The sequence below is a fragment of the Blennius ocellaris genome, assembly GCF_963422515.1.
Source record: "Blennius ocellaris genome assembly, chromosome: 6".
Taxonomy (NCBI): domain Eukaryota; kingdom Metazoa; phylum Chordata; class Actinopteri; order Blenniiformes; family Blenniidae; genus Blennius; species Blennius ocellaris.
Window position 1 is genome coordinate 24,978,344 of NC_137655.1, and position 16,815 is coordinate 24,995,158.

Consider the following 16,815-nt stretch of genomic DNA (forward strand, 5'->3'; position numbering starts at 1 on the left):
ACAAGCTGCATCATGCACATGTCAGTTCACTCAAGCTTTCTCTTTCACTGCAAATCAATGAAAAAAAAGTGGGGGAAGCTGACGTCCATAGATACTCTATCAGTGACAGTACTGCTTGCATTCTGCACACTTGTTGAAGGGTGGATTCATTTTCACACCAGATAAAACGGAGCGGCATCTACTTTCTGCTAAAAGTCTGCTTCATTTCTCTTCTCAGATAAGCACAAGTGGTTTCAGTGTTTTTTTGTTTTTTTTTCTTGCTGCAATCGGCATTACATGGTATCATTGTTGAATACCCTGAGCTGCAGGAACAATCCATCATATCAAAGTTCAAAAGTTCATCAAGCTCAAAGTTTACTTTATTTTCTGTTCTGCTACACGTGCACCATAGAGAGACTGGAAATGGCATTTGCCTCAAACCCTCATTTAAAAAGAATACACACAAGCTGAAAATATACAGGGCGAGAAATATAAAAGATTTAGAGTGTAAAAAGCAAGTGTAATGACACAACAGTGCAGTTGGGTAAGCGTATACAGTGTGATCTTGCATACTGGTTGGTCCTTGGGTTCTGTGAGGGCCTCATGACAAACGCCAGTGGGCTCCATGCAGTATTACACTTGGGCTCCATACACAAAGTGCACCTCAGTCCCATCCTTTTATATGGATACCACATGGCTTGAAATATGGGCTGTATGTGAGTTTGTCCTCTGGTTTCATAATGGCCTGTGCCAAATGCCCATGTGGGCTCAATGCAGCATTCAGTCAACACGTGCTACCGTGGGTTCCACAGTCTGAACCCATACAAACACTTCTGTTTGCCCATTTGAGTCCCAGGTCGGCTGCTCATTTTTAGCCTATACCCAGTTGGTAGCTAAGTTGCCCACTAATAAACCATGTGGTCTCTACAGAATGGATGTTGGCTGGTAAAAAACTTGCCTCATGTTTTCAACATTGTAAGAAAATGTGAATTCGCTCATCCTTGTTGATGACAGGCATGACAGAAATATCCTCCCTGCACTGGTGGCCACGAATTTCCTATGTGTAAAGATTAATTTCTGTAAACTAATCTGAGCTAATGTAAATATACCCCCCCCCCCCACCCCCCCCCCCCCCCCTCAGAATAGCAGCTGCAGACCTCCCCTCTCTCCTGTAACCTATCTGCTCCTGGGCTGCTTCCGCGCATGCGCACTGCGGGCGTCAGTCGGGCTCCCGAACGGGTGAAACAACGGGTGTAGAAATGGTAGGTAACCAAAATAAACACCAACACGGGCTCGGCTTCAGTGCCACGCGGGGGGTCGTGGAGCGGCCTGGTCGCGGTATTAAAGTGCGTGTTGTGCCGCGTTCTGACGGTCGGACAGGTTGTCTGTACAGGAAGGTCAGTTGATGTTGTGAGAGCAGCTAGCAGTTAGCTACACGAATGGTAACTTCGTGTTGGAGCAGGTCACACACACACACACACACTCTGACATTAACACACACACACACACACACAGAGGGGGACTGGGACTCGCATCCATAATCGCACTGACAGATGTTTTAACTCTTCTCTGCTGAATGTGAGGGATTCATTCAGGCTAAGCTAGCATTAGCAGCTTGTGAGTTACGAGCTGGTTGTGGTCAGAGCGAACTAACGTGAACCGGTCACCCGGTAACACCGGGGGACCGGGGGGCACTGGGGGGACCGGGGGCACTGGGGGGCACGGCAGCCGGTGTCACTTCGTGGTCGGTGTTGGTGGGAATCAGTCATTAGAGGCTCCGTGAACTCAAGAGTTTGTCTCCAGTTCCAGGAAATGATGATCCACAGATACTGCTGGGAGGAAGAAGAGGAGGAGGTAGAGGGAAGAGGAGGAGGAGAGAGGAGGTAGAGTAGGAGGAGGAGGAGGTAGAAGAGGAAGATGAGGAGGAGAGATGAGGTAGAGGAGGAGGAGGAAGATGAGGAGGAGGTAGAGGAGAGAGGAGGAGGTGGAGGAGGAGGAGAGATGAGGTCGAGGAGGAGGAAGAAGATGAGGAGGAGGAGGAGGTGTGTTTTCTCCAATAAACCCACTCAGATAGTTTTTGTAAAAGGACTATTTCTGTTTGGTAGTTTGATAGTTTGGAATAGAAAAAGAAATCATCACTTCTTCAAATGTAATCTGTTCCAAACAAGGATTTTAATGATAGATATTTCCAAGATTAAGTGAATTTCACTTGTACAGCACTTTACACTGTTGTTCACAATCACACACTGATTGTGTGCAAATTGGAGTTCAGTGTCAAAGACACTTTGACCAGTGGACAGGGGGAATCAAACCTGCAACCTTGTGATTGAGAGGCGACCACTCCACCAACCCAGCCTCAGCCAGCCCCATTATATTCTTATTTATGCTCTTTAATACTATTACAATTCACACACTGCACTTTTAGCTCTTGTAAGAATGTAAATAATGTCATGATCAGTGTCTGATTATATATTTCTGACTGTTATAGTTGTTTTACATTCTCATTATTTATTGTCATGTTATGCTCTCTTGCTACTCTATTCATTTACTGCCCCCTTGCTGCTGTAACGAGTTAAATGTCCCCATGGTGGGACAATTAAAGGAATGTCTAATGTAATGAGGCTTATAAGACTTAGCTTATGGTTGAAAACCGTAGTGTAAGTCTCCTCACAATATGTTTCCCTCCATTTAAAAAGAAAATACTGCCAGGTATGTGTATCAGTGTGCCTGTCGGCCCTCGATGGCATCCCGTTGCCCTGCTCATGTTACATCTATGACCAGTTCTCTGAGGGGCCCTGGAGGTGCAGCATGTGCTCTAGAATCCCCGTCGTCCCCCTTCAGAGAAGTCCTGTTGCCGTCAGGAGGACATGGAGCCGCCGTCACGTCTCAGCTCAGCTGTCCTGTCCTTGTTTCTGTCCAAGAGCGACTGACTGACCCTTCAGATATGTGTCGGCGTGTGTTTCAGCGCCTCCCGCTCGGGCCTCTTCTCCTCGCCGTTGCCTGAATGCCTGTGGATGTTTGCGTTTCGCTGTGTGTGGTTGTGTGTGTGTCGCTCTGCGTCTGTCTGCTGCTGTCTGTGCTTCCCACTCTGCTGCCGCCGGTGTCTGACAGCCCCTGTCCCGTCTTCGTACAGCATAAGCTGAAGTCTTCGCAGAGGGACAAGGTACGGCAGTTCATGTCCTTCACGCAGGCCGGGGAGAAGACGGCCGTGTACTGCCTCACACAGAATGACTGGAAACTAGAAGTTGCGACGGACAACTACTTTCAGAATCCAGAGCTTTACTGTAAGGAATCCATGAAAACCTCGGTAGACCGGAAAAAGCTGGAGCAACTCTACAATCGGTACAAAGGCAAGTTTTGGCTCTGTAGCTTCAATTGTTTACAATATGCCAGCCGAAGGTTGCTTATTTACACGACGGGTGGGTGACTGGGGTTGTCCTCTTGACAGATCCCCAGGATGAAAATAAAATCGGTATCGACGGGATCCAGCAGTTCTGCGACGACCTGGCTCTGGACCCAGCCAGTATCACCGTGCTGGTGATTGCCTGGAAGTTCCGCGCTGCCACTCAGTGTGAGTTCACCAAGAAGGAGTTCCTGGACGGGATGACAGAAGTGGGGTGAGTTTCAACCTGAACTGTGTCGACAACAACTTGAACTGGGTCGTAAACACTTTGCATGGCCGTTGTCTTATTGCCACGTCTGTCTATAAATAGATCCACCCACAGCTTGAGCGTTCAGTGTCTTGGTAGAACGACTCAAAGTGTTTTGACTGGGAAGGTTCATGAGTCACAATCAGCTGGTTGACATTAAAACCATCATGCTGCAACTGCTGGGGCTTCGGTGGTTGTGTAATCGTCTCTTATTGTTGTTTTGTTTCATAGATGTGACGGCCCAGAAAAACTAAAGGCCATTTTGCCAAGATTAGAGCAGGAGCTGAAAGACAGCGGGAAGTTTAAGGACTTCTACCAGTTTACTTTTAACTTCGCCAAAAACCCTGGACAGAAGGGCCTGGGTGAGCACAGACACACCGACACTACTGACATGGACCGACACCCACTGGACTGAAGGACTCCTCTGTGTGTGTGTGTGTGTGTGTGTGTGTGTGTGTGTGTGTGTGTGTGTGTGTGTGTGTGTGTGTGTGTGTGTGTGTTGTGTGTGTGTGTGTGTGTGTGTGTGTGTGTGTGTGTGTGTGTGTGTGTAGATCTGGAGATGGCAGTAGCCTACTGGAACCTGGTTCTGTCGGGACGGTTCAAGTTCCTCGATCTCTGGAATCGATTCCTTTTGGTGAGTCAAAGATAAAGTCAGAGTTCAGTAACTAGACGTAGTTCACAAGGCACGAGCGTCTCACAGCGTTCTTATTGGGTCATTTCTTATTGGGTCATTTCTTATTGGGTCACTTCTTATTGGGTCACTTCTTATTGGGTCATTTCTTATTGGGTCATTTCTTATTGGGTCACTTCTTATTGGGTCACTTCTTATGGGGTCACTTCTTATGGGGTCACTTCTTATTGGGTCACTTCTTATTGGATCACTTCTTATTGGGTCACTTCTTATTGGGTCACTTCTTATCGGGTTCCTCATCCACACGATAAAAAGACAAAAGCCACATGATGATAAAAAGACAAAAGCCACATGATAAAAAGACAAAAGCCACATGATAAAAAGACAGAAGCCACACGATAAAAAGACAGAAGCCACACGATGATAAAAAGACAAAAGCCACACGATGATAAAAAGACAGAAGCCACACGATAAAAAGACAAAAGCCACATGATGATAAAAAGACAGAAGCCACACGATAAAAAGACAAAAGCCACATGATGATAAAAAGACAAAAGCCACATGATGATAAAAAGACAGAAGCCACACGATGATAAAAAGACAGAAGCCACACGATGATAAAAAGACAGAAGCCAGCTACCAGGGGATTGTTGAGTCCGTCTACCTCGTAACGCTGGCGGGCCTCCAGAGTAGGGTTTGGGTCGTTTGGTAGAGAAGCTCGTCTTCTAACCTCCAGGGTTGAGAAGCTTGGTGGATTTTAAGGCGTACAACATGTTTTAATGTTGTGAAAATAGGTGAGTCTGCATTTAATTCCTTTATGTAAAACTATGAAGTTTAAGCATGTACATAAAAAGTATCGTTTGTTTGTAAAAAAACAACGTTCTAAATCGCTATTTAAAGGACAGTCTGTCTCCAATACACACACATGTAGAGTCAGTCAGCAGGAAGGGTTAGGGTTGGAAGGGTTAGGGTTGGAAGGGTTAGGGTTGGAAGGGTTAGGATTGGAAGGGTTAGGATTGGAAGGGTTAGGGTCCTCCAGTCCTTCAGTCCTCCTGTCCTCCAGTCCCCCAGTCCTCCTCTAGTCCTCCAGTCTTCCTCCAGTCCCCCAGTCCTCCCCCAGTCCTCCAGTCCCCCTCCAGTCCTCCAGTCCCCCAGTCCTCCTCCAGTCCCCCAGTCTTCAGCCCCACCAGGTCCTCAGAGGAAAGACACAATAGAACAACTGTATTTCACGTGTTGTGAAGCTCCACAAACCAGTTTTCATCAGAATGTGGATCTGGGGGGAAAGGCCGGGAAGCACCGGGTTCAGGGTTCAGTCCTGGGTTCAGGGTCCAGCCCCGGGTCCAGCCCCGGGTTCAGGGTTCAGTCCTGGGTTCAGGGTCCAGCCCCGGGTTCAGGGTTCAGTCCCGGTTCCAGCCCCGGGTTCAGGGTTGAGCCCTGAGTTCAGCCCCGGGTTCAGGGTTCAGGGTTCAGGGTCCAGGGTTTAGGGTCCAGGGTTCAGCCCTGAGTTCAGTCCCGGGTTCAGGGTTCAGGGTCCAGGGTTCAGTCCTGGGTTCAGGGTTCAGCCCCGGGTTCAGCCTCGAGTTCAGCCCCGGGTTCAGGGTCCAGGGTTCAGTCCTGGGTTCAGGGTTCAGCCCCGGGTTCAGCCCCGGGTTCAGGGTCCAGGGTTCAGCCCCGAGTTCAGCCCCGGGTCCAGGGTTCAGGGTTCAGGGTCCAGGGTTCAGCCCCGGGTCCAGGGTCCAGGGTCTAGGGTCCAGGGTCCAGGGTTCAGCCCCGAGTTCAGGGTTCAGGGTCTAGGGTTCAGGGTCCAGGGTTCAGCCCTGAGTTCAGCCCCGGGTCCAGGGTCCAGGGTCCAGCCAGACACCTTGGTTCCACCTCTTCAATACAACATGAGTCCAGAGAGCAGAAGAGGAGGAAGTGTAGACCCTAACCCTCCGTCCTGTGTTGTGGTTCCCAGGAACACCATAAACGATCCATCCCCAAGGACACCTGGAACTTGTTGCTGGACTTTGGAAACATGATCGCAGACGACATGTCCAACTATGACGAGGAAGGTAAGTGTGTGGACGGAGGAAGACGTGTCCTCACTGGCATTGTCTCACCACGTGTCTTCCACAGGAGCGTGGCCCGTCCTCATAGACGACTTTGTGGAATTCGCTCGACCGATTGTTACAGGATCCAAACGTAAAACTCTCTAGACTCCCTCTGGAACCGCAGAACCTCCTTTCTTTTACAGTGACTTCATAGTTTGGTGGTTTTTTAAAGACTTGTACAAAAACAAAAAAAAGAAAGTTGTAGACTTTAGAGGGAAAACAGAAACACTTGAACCCGGGAGCCCAGAGGAACCCTCCACGATCTGCTGTCCTCTGGCCGTCGTTTGGACTCTGGGACTCTGGTCCGGTCCGGAGGAGCACTACAGCCCCGGGTGGGCCTGGACGGCGCTGACAGGACTGGACAGGAGGAAGCTGTGGGCCTGGACCGCTTTCCTGAAGCTCCGAGTGACAAAGTGCAAAGTTCCTGAGTCTCCCAGGTCTGGACGAGACGCTGGTTCCACCAGCACCACAGAACCGCTGCAGGTTTTACTGTACATACTGTATCTATTGGGACAGTTTACAAAGAGAACTATATGAAGAATAATATAAAAATGTTCAGTTTCTAAATGCAAACAGATGATTGTTTTATGTACCGTACATGCTAAGACCTCTAACGGGACGCCTCGGTATCGTGGATCGCTGTCGGTTTAATTGTTGGCTGACGTCTGTCCTGGAGTCGTGAGCGGCTCAGAGAACGCATGTCGAATACGTTTCCCGCCTCCTGGGCTGCAGCTCAAACAAATTCTCTCTAAAGTAAAGGCAGTGGTGTGGATGAGCGGTATGGCTGCGTGGCGTCAGTCCTCTGGACGAGCTCAGATCACAGTGACGTCGCCAGTCTCTTCTTTCCTTCATCGGATTCAATTCATTTGAAGTGTTCAAGAAAGACCTTTTCTCTTCGCGACCTCCTCCTCCACTAAACGGCAGCATTCAGGAGAAATTCACACGACCTGCGGGACGACATGGAACGTGTCTGGATGAGACATCAGGACAGTGGGAAAGTCCAGGACGACAAGAGGAAGCCTTAAAAATCTATTTGTGTCTGTTTGATATTTATGTGGCGTTGAAGTCCAGCGTCTCCCAGGATCATGAGCCTATATTGTTGATTCATCCTGTAAGTAGCTCAACTATATTGTTCATTCAAGAAAGGTGAATAAAGCATGATGTTTTTTTCCATAATCATTGCTGCTCTTTTCTTGGTAAGATAATAAATCCTGCATCCAGCATCAAGCAGTAGGATGAACGTCTTCAGGACAGCTTGTCACTGGAGCAGAGGAGCGGATTCACTGAACCTTCTCAAGGGAAACGACCGGCAAACGTCCTTCATGAGGGATTTCTCACATTTCATCCTTCATGTGATTGTTTGCCGTGCAGATTGCTGAAGTGTTTTATTGAACACAAACAAAAAGTTACTAACCGTTAATTTCATCACGCTGGAGGTCTGTTAAAGGTTCCTGTGTACTGAGTTATTGATGGAAACATTATTCTCCACATGTATTTTCTCATGCTTGGAGAGACGCTACAGATGAGATCTGTCTGGTGCCCAGAGCAGGACGTCATCAGTCTGCAGACTACTGCAGTGTGAACTCTCATACACTGTAAAACGTCTTCATTTAACACGGTAAAGTAACAATACAACAAAAGAGCACACCAACTATAATGATGTATATCAATTCACAGGGAAAATCTGAGGTGAGTTGACTGTTAACACACTAACGTTAACTAAAGTTGGACCGTTTTGTTTGGTAGCTGCTGGTTCTCATGTGTCCAGGAGGAACCGCAGACCAAGTGAAGTAAGTGAACAACTTTCTGTTGTTTCCTGATTGAGTCTCTCCTCTCCTCTCCTCTCCTCTCCTCTCCTCTCCTCTCCTCTCCTCTCCTCTCCTCTCCTCTCCTGCAGTTAATAAGACCAAACCTTTCATCACAGCTTGGTTCCATAAAGGCTCAAACTGCTGCCAGTATCTGTAACATCTGGACATAGTATTTGTAACATCTGGACATAGTATTTGTAACATCTGGACGCAGTATCTGTAACATCTGGACATAGTATCTGTAACATCTGGACATAGTATTTGTAACATCTGGACGCAGTATCTAACATCTGGATGTAGTATTTGTAACATCTGGATGTAGTATTTGAAACATCAGGACACAGTATCTGTAACATCTGGATGCAGTATCTGTAACATCAGGACGTAGTATTTGTAACATCAGGACGTAGTATTTGTAACATCAGGACGTAGTATCTGTAACATCAGGACGTAGTATTTGTAACATCAGGACGTAGTATTTGTAACATCAGGACGTAGTATCTGTAACATCAGGACGTAGTATCTGTAACATCAGGACATAGTATCTAACGTCTGGACGCAGTATCTGTAACATCAGGACGTAGTATCTGTAACATCAGGACGTAGTATTTGTAACAGGAGTTCACTGTGAACAATAAGAGTAAGAGAGTAAGACTTCTCTTTACTGCATCACAACTGAAACTAATGCTAATGCTAATGCTACCTGCACTACCTGTATTTATGTGTGTGCTTCACACGCAAGAGCAAACATTGTAGTTTTCCCTATTCAAATGTTTTTTGTATAAATATCTTAAGCTCTGTCTCTCTCTCTCCCTCTCTCTCTCCCTCTCACACACACACACACGCACACACGCACACACACACACCCATTGGCCCCTCCTCCAGGTGAGCACTGTAAGGTGAGACATCTGAAACGTAGATCATTTTGTCGTTCACCTTCACAGCAGCCTGTCGTCTCCTGACAGGTAAAGATGAAATAACCTTCCTTTCCTCCGCTGCTTGTTTACAGCCTTGCTTTACTTCCCTACCTGCAGCTCATGACGCACAATGGAGAGGCAAGGTGAAGGCAAGGCTGCGGAGCCTCTGACGTGCTATGACGAGAGCAGCAGGTCGGTTTGTGTTGATGCTCTTTATCGGCATGTTGCTTTGATGTTCTACTGACTTTCTAACATCCACAGCACCTTCCTTTCCTTCTGGTTATACTTGTGCTTAACGCTGTACGTTGTACAACCCGCTGGTTGTGAGGTGAAACACAAGAGGTTTTCTGAACTGAACCTGGACTTGCTCCTTTCTCCCGGTCCCTCCGGGCCGTAAGGTAAGGCTCACTATTCATCCAGCGGGGTAATTCGATCGCCCTCCTACAGAAACCCTACCTGCTGGGTGGAGGGAGTTGTAGGCCTGTTCAGCACTCCAGAGAGACAACACGGTTGTCTCTTGAATGGAAGGTTGCCGGGCCGAAGTGTCCTTGAGCAAGACACCAAATTGCTCCTGATGGTTGGCCGGAGCAGCAGCATGGTCAGCGGTCGTGACGGTGTTCAGGTGTGTGATTGTGTGGATTTGTCCCAGCAGGATCGACCCCTATGGTTTTGAGAGACGTCATGATTTCGAGTCGTATAAGGAGATGATGAACGAGTACGAGGCCGTCCTCAACAGGAGGTCCGTCAGATGGTCGAAGCTCCTCCAGGAGAAACCTCTGGTGGAGAAGAACATGACGGGTACAAAACAAAACACCCAAGTCACAGAACATGAACTCCAACATGCCAGATCTCTGGTTTCCATGCTCTGAAGGGGCTTTTCCACCAAAAAGAACCAGGTGCTACTTCGGGGTCGGTGCTACAGCCAGTTCTTCAACACTCACCTCCAAAGAACTGCTAGTTTTTCTGTGGTCAAGGGAGCCGAGTGGGGCCACATCATTTGGTCACTCCAAAGCCTCGTACGTCACTGCAAACGTGGCCCAAGCACTTCTGTGGCACTCCTCTTTAATTTGTTCAGGATCTGGTCGACAGGCCTACGTCCCCGCCACAACCACGTCCCGGGGAATTCCCTGATCCATGGGTTCTGGGCCTGGTCGCTCCGGGTTGCTCCGTCCCGTCTGGCCAGGTCGCTCCGTCTCGTCTGGCCTGGTCGCTCCAGGTTGCTCCGTCCCGTTCGGCCGGGTCACTCCGTCTCGTCCGGCCGGGTCGCTCCGGTTCGCTCCGTCTCGTCTGGCCGGGTCGCTCCGTCTCGTCTGGCCGGGTCGCTCCGGTTCACTCCGTCCTGTCTGGCCGGGTCGCTCCGTCCCGTCTGGCCGGTTCGCTCCGTCTCGTCTGGCCTGGTCGCTCCGGTTCGCTCCGTCTCGTCCGGCCGGGTCGCTCCGGTTCGCTCCGTCCCGTCTGGCCGGGTCGCTCCGTCTCGTCTGGCCGGGTCGCTCCGGTTCACTCCGTCCTGTCTGGCCGGGTCGCTCCGTCCCGTCTGGCCGGTTCGCTCCGTCTCGTCTGGCCTGGTCGCTCCGGTTCGCTCCGTCTCGTCCGGCCGGTTCGCTCCGTCTCGTCCGGCCGGTCGCTCCGGTTCGCTCCGTCCCGTCTGGCCGGGTCGCTCCGTCCCGTCTGGCTGGGTCGCTCCGTCCCGTCCGGCCGGTTTGCTCCGTCTCGTCTGGCCTGGTCGCTCCAGGTTGCTCCGTCTCGTCCGGCCGGTTCGCTCCGTCTCGTCCGGCCGGGTCGCTCCGGTTCGCTCCGTCCCGTCTGGCCGGGTCGCTCCGTCTCGTCTGGCCTGGTCGCTCCAGGTTGCTCCGTCCCGTCCGGCCGGGTCGCTCCGTCCCGTCTGGCCGGGTCGCTCCGTCCCGTCTGGCTGGGTCGCTCCGTCTCGTCTGGCCTGGTCGCTCCAGGTCGCTCCGTCCCGTCTGGCCGGGTCGCTCCGTCTCGTCCGGCCGGTTCGCTCCGTCCCGTCCGGCCGGGTCGCTCCGTCTCGTCCGGCCGGTTCGCTCCATCTCGTCCGGCCGGGTCGCTCCGGTTCGCTCCGTCTCGTCTCGTCTGAACCAAAGAACGAGGAAACATGTCTTCTTGTTGCTCCATTGTTGTTTTTTCACGTCCGTCTTGCTTTGGCGATGTTCGAGGTACATTTCAAAATGTACAGTGTCTCTTCCGCCTCGTCGATGGCGATAACTCCGCCCCCAGCTGATGATGAGTCAGGTACCGCTCGGGCCCAACGGCGATTTAGACCAGGACTGTCAAACTGAGGCCCTGGAGGGTCGCAGCCCTGCATGTTTTCCACGTCTCCCTGCTTCAACACACCTGAATGTCCTGCTGGTTCCTCACCTCGTTGAGCACAGACCCAGACGACCAGCCACTCACTGCCACCAGCTTTGTGGAAGCAGGGAGGCGTGGAAAACATGCAGGGCTGCAGCCCTCCAGGATCTGGGTTTGACACCCTGATGGGCTTTGGCGGTGGGAACACATGGAACTGGTGCTAAACCCGGCCCTGGATCTGAACCTGCACCTGGTTCTTGGTGGTGGAAAAGCCCCCCATGTGACTCCGTCTGTCCTCCAAGTGAAGAGATACGTCCGGAAAGGCGTGCCGAACGAGCACCGGGCCCACATCTGGCTGGCAGCCAGCGGAGCACAGGAACATCTGGAGGGGAAACCAGGTTACTACCAGACCCTGCTGTCCGTGCAGCATGACGCCAAGCTGCAGGAAACCATACATACAGGTGCAACCGAACGCCTCCTACTGGAGCGCTACACCTCTGCCTCTACCTCCTCCTCCTCCTCCTCCTCCACCTCCACCTCCACCCCCCTCTACCTCTACCTCCACCTCCACAACCTCCTCCTCCACCTCCACCTCTTCCTCCACCTCCACCTCCACCCCCCTCTACCTCTACCTCCACCTCCCCCCCCTCCACCTCCTCCTCCACCTCCTCCTCTACCTCCCCCTCCACCTCCTCCTCCACCTCCACCTCCCCCTCCACCTCCTCCTCCACCCCCCTCCACCTCCACCTCCTCCTCTTCCTCTACCTCCACCACCTCCACCCCCCTCCACCTCCACTTCCCCCTCCTCCTCTACCTCCCCCTCCACCTCCTCCTCCACCTCCACCTCCCCCTCCACCTCCTCCTCCACCCCCCTCCACCTCTTCCTCCACCTCCTCCTCTACCTCTACCTCCACCCCCCTCTACCTTCACCCCCCTCCACCTCCACCTCCTCCTCTACCTCCACCTCCACCTCCACCTCCACCTCCTCCTCTACCTCTACCTCCCCCTCCACCCCCCCCCCCCCCCCCCTCCTCCAGCCATGTTGTGCTGCTAACAGTCTGGTCTGGTCAGATATGCATCGGACGTTTCCTGACAACATCCTGTTCCGGCGCAGCGCTGAGCCCAGCCTGCAGAGGGCGCTGTACAACGTGCTGCTGGCCTACGGCCACCATAACCCCGCAGTGGGCTACTGCCAGGTGACAAACACAAACAGGAAAAGCTGCGGTCGATGAAAGAGTCGATTCCTTTCTCACGTAATGTCGATTTACATACAAATCCAGACTGGCTACATGTTTATACTTTCAAATACACGCTCAGGATCTTCCCACATGTTGCATTCTAACTTTATGAACAATATCCACCGTTGTTTGCAAACGCTGTGTTTATTAAAAATGGAGGTTTGATGTTTGTTCCCTTCAGACAATCATTCAGGTCAGTGTTGATCATTCCACCTGTGAAATGTGTTGCTACTGTCGAAATGCTATTAGGAGTTTTGACATGTGACGATCCAGGATATTCCATGTTTTCCAGGGCATGAACTTCATTGCAGGATACCTCATCATCATCACTAAAGATGAGGAGAAGTCGTTTTGGCTTCTGGACGCCCTGCTGGGCAGAATACTCCCCGGTACTTTCTTCATATCATTTAAAAGTCGTCAGTTGTGCCACTTTGTGATTTTTCTCTGTCGCAAACAACTCCACTGCTTCTACATGAGCAACATTTAGTTTCTTTCCAGTTTCTTTACCAGTGGCTGCAGTAATGAAGGAAGAAACCCTTTAAAAGAAGGAGGACATGGCAGACCACAGAAGAATATAAAAGTCCTCATTTGAATGTAGGGAAATGACAACCTGTGACGTTTGCATGTCCTCCAAGGCTGGAAGGTGGAGGACGACTGAGCTGTGAACCCTGCACATTATTTCTCTATTAGACCTGCGCTGGGCTTTTCTTCCCACGGTGGAGGCAGCAGGTAGAAAGTTAATCTACAACCTGACAGGACTTGCTGCAGGTTGAGGTGGAGGACTGAAACTAAAACTAACAGGGTTCAAATCTCCTGTGAAAAAAACATGTTGAAGTAATAGAACACAAAAATATATACCGTAACAAAGGAAAGTCCAATAAAAGCAGGAAAGTCTCCCAAAGTCTAAAATTGTATAGTTTAAATGAGTTTCACGAGACGGCAGTTCAAGGCAGGAAGTCAATTGAGAGAAATGGAGGATAAATAACCATCCTTCTAAAAGCGCTGCCAAAATAAAAAGGTGTTTTTCATCTGCATGAAAATGCACATTAGTGGGATTTTCCAGAATGTGTACAACTGTGTTGTCCAGGTTTGAGCCGCGAGAACCGAATTCTGCAGGCCTCTCTTATTTTGGTGGATGCCATTATTGTTGTAGATTACTACTCTCCAGCCATGGTGGGCCTGAAGACGGACCAGGACGTCCTTGGAGAGCTGGTGAAGGTCAAGGCCCCGGCAGTGGGCCAGCTCATGGCCCAGTACCCCGGCATGTGGACCTTGGTGGCGTCCCGCTGGTTCATCTGCCTCTACATCGACGTGCTGCCGATAGAGGTGAGGACGGGCCGGACAGGAAGCCCTTCAGAGTAAAGCTCGGGTTGGTCACTGTTTTCTCTGGTCCGGCAGACGGTGCTGCGGGTCTGGGACTGTCTGTTCTACGAGGGATCCAAGGTGCTCTTCAGAGTCGCCCTGACCCTGGTCGCCCACCACCAGGCGGAGATCCTCAGGGCGCGGTCGCTTCCTGAGGTCTGCCAGGTCTTCAAGCAGATCACCTGTGGAGGATTCACCCTGGACGTACACTCCTTCATGCAGGTCAGACCAGAGGGGCGTCAACCAGGATAAACCTGACCAACCAGGGCGAGGACAAGAAACCTGACCGACCAGGGCGAGGACAAGAAATCTGACCAACCAGGGCGAGGAGAGTAAACCTGACCAACCAGGGCGAGGACAAGAAACCTGACCGACCAGGGCGAGGACAAGAAACCTGACCGACCAGGGCGAGGACAAGAAACCTGACCGACCAGGGCGAGGACAAGAAACCTGACCAACCAGGGCGAGGACAAGAAACCTGACCGACCAGGGCGAGGAGAGTAAACCTGACCAACCAGGGCGAGGACAAGAAACCTGACCGACCAGGGCGAGGAGACTAAACCTGACCAACCAGGGCGAGGAGAGTAAACCTGACCGACCAGGGCGAGGAGAAGAAACCTGACCGACCAGGGCGAGGAGAAGAAACCTGACCGACCAGGGCGAGGACAAGAAACCTGACCGACCAGGGCGAGGAGAAGAAACCTGACCGACCAGGGCGAGGACAAGAAACCTGACCGACCAGGGCGAGGACAAGAAACCTGACCGACCAGGGCGAGGAGAAGAAACCTGACCAACCAGGGCGAGGAGAAGAAACCTGACCAACCAGGGCGAGGAGAGTAAACCTGACCAACCAGGGCGAGGACAAGAAACCTGACCGACCAGGGCGAGGAGAGTAAACCTGACCAACCAGGGCGAGGACAAGAAACCTGACCGACCAGGGCGAGGAGAGTAAACCTGACCAACCAGGGCGAGGAGAAGAAACCTGACCGACCAGGGCGACTAGAATAAACCTGATCAACCAGGGCGAGGACAAGAAACCTGACCAACCAGGGCGAGGAGAGTAAACCTGACCAACCAGGGCGAGGACAAGAAACCTGACCGACCAGGGCGAGGACAAGAAACCTGACCGACCAGGGCGAGGACAAGAAACCTGACCGACCAGGGCGAGGACAAGAAACCTGACCGACCAGGGCGAGGACAAGAAACCTGACCGACCAGGGCGAGGAGAAGAAACCTGACCGACCAGGGCGAGGAGAAGAAACCTGACCAACCAGGGCGAGGAGAAGAAACCTGACCAACCAGGGCGAGGACAAGAAACCTGACCAACCAGGGCGAGGACAAGAAACCTGACCAACCAGGGCGAGGAGAGTAAACCTGACCAACCAGGGCGAGGACAAGAAACCTGACCGACCAGGGCGAGGAGAGTAAACCTGACCAACCAGGGCGAGGAGAAGAAACCTGACCGACCAGGGCGAGGAGAGTAAACCTGACCGACCAGGGCGAGGAGAGTAAACCTGACCAACCAGGGCGAGGAGAAGAAACCTGACCAACCAGGGCGAGGAGAGTAAACCTGACCAACCAGGGCGAGGAGAAGAAACCTGACCAACCAGGGCGAGGAGAAGAAACCTGACCAACCAGGACGAGGAGAAGAAACCTGACCAACCAGGGCGAGGACAAGAAACCTGACCGACCAGGGCGAGGAGAGTAAACCTGACCAACCAGGGCGAGGAGAGTAAACCTGACCGACCAGGGCGAGGAGAAGAAACCTGACCAACCAGGGCGAGGAGAGTAAACCTGACCAACCAGGGCGAGGAGAAGAAACCTGACCAACCAGGGCGAGGAGAAGAAACCTGACCAACCAGGGCGAGGAGGAGAGTAAACCTGACCAACCAGGGCGAGGAGAGTAAACCTGACCAACCAGGGCGAGGAGAGTAAACCTGACCAACCAGGGCGAGGAGAAGAAACCTGATCAACCAGGGCGAGGAGAGTAAACCTGACCAACCAGGGTGAGGAGAGTAAACCTGACCAACTAGGGCGAGGAGAGTATACCTGACCAACCAGGGCGAGGACAAGAAACCTGACCAACCAGGGCGAGAAGAGTAAACCTGACCAACCAGGGCGACTAGAATAAACCTGACCAACCAGGGCGAGGACAAGAAACCTGACCAACCAGGGCGAGGAGAAGAAACCTGACCAACCAGGGCGAGGAGAAGAAACCTAACCAACCAGGGCGAGGAGAAGAAACCTGACCAACCAGGGCGAGGACAAGAAACCTGACCAACCAGGGCGAGGAGAAGAAACCTGACCAACCAGGGCGAGGAGAGTAAACCTGACCAACCAGGGCGAGGAGAGTAAACCTCTTTAACATGTTTGTCTTTCAATCCCAGAAGATCTTCACGGAACCTGGCAGCCTGTCAATGACGACGATCGGCAGACTGAGGGAGAAGTGCAGACGGCAGCTCCTGGAGGAATCGGGACGGTCCTGAAGCTCCTGGAGGAATCGGGACGGTCCTGATGCTCCTGGAGGAATCGGGATGGTCCTGGAGGAATCGGGACGGTTCTGAAGCTCCTGGAGGAATCGGGACGGTCCTGGAGGAATCGGGACGGTCCTGAAGCTCCCGGAGGAATCGGGACGGTCCTGAAGCTCCCGGAGGAATCGGGACGGTCCTGAAGCTCCCGGAGGAATCGGGACCGTCCTGAAGCTCCCGGAGGAATCTGGACCGTCCTGGAGGAATCGGGACGGTCTTGAAGCTCCTGGAGGAATCGGGACGGTCCTGAAGCTCCTGGAGGAATCGGGACGGTCCTGAAGCTCCTGGAGGAATCGGGACGGTCC

General features: G+C 52.1%; 2 protein-coding genes across 3 annotated transcripts; both read left to right on the forward strand.

Moving 5' to 3' along the window:
- The first annotated feature begins 1,190 nt into the window (after positions 1-1,190).
- Positions 1,191-7,526, forward strand: dcun1d2a (DCN1, defective in cullin neddylation 1, domain containing 2a). 2 transcript variants are annotated; one of them, XM_080497667.1, is made up of 7 exons: positions 1,191-1,241; positions 3,113-3,329; positions 3,428-3,596; positions 3,861-3,991; positions 4,181-4,263; positions 6,215-6,311; positions 6,376-7,526. In XM_080497667.1, the coding sequence occupies exons 1-7, from the start codon at positions 1,239-1,241 to the stop codon at positions 6,453-6,455; spliced, it is 780 nt and encodes a 259-aa protein (XP_080353793.1). In that variant the 5' UTR covers positions 1,191-1,238; the 3' UTR covers positions 6,456-7,526. The 2 variants fall into 2 exon arrangements, with proteins under 2 accessions (XP_080353793.1, XP_080353792.1); XM_080497666.1 differs by lacking the exon at positions 1,191-1,241 and having other exon boundaries at positions 2,824-3,329.
- LOC308131070 (growth hormone-regulated TBC protein 1-A-like) lies at positions 7,332-16,785 on the forward strand. The gene is made up of 11 exons (XM_080497664.1): positions 7,332-7,461; positions 7,552-7,968; positions 8,097-8,140; positions 9,193-9,267; positions 9,728-9,873; positions 11,685-11,843; positions 12,454-12,578; positions 12,913-13,009; positions 13,774-13,946; positions 14,019-14,204; positions 16,370-16,785. The coding sequence occupies exons 4-11, from the start codon at positions 9,206-9,208 to the stop codon at positions 16,466-16,468; spliced, it is 1,047 nt and encodes a 348-aa protein (XP_080353790.1). The 5' UTR covers positions 7,332-7,461; positions 7,552-7,968; positions 8,097-8,140; positions 9,193-9,205; the 3' UTR covers positions 16,469-16,785.
- The last annotated feature ends 30 nt before the right edge of the window (positions 16,786-16,815 follow it).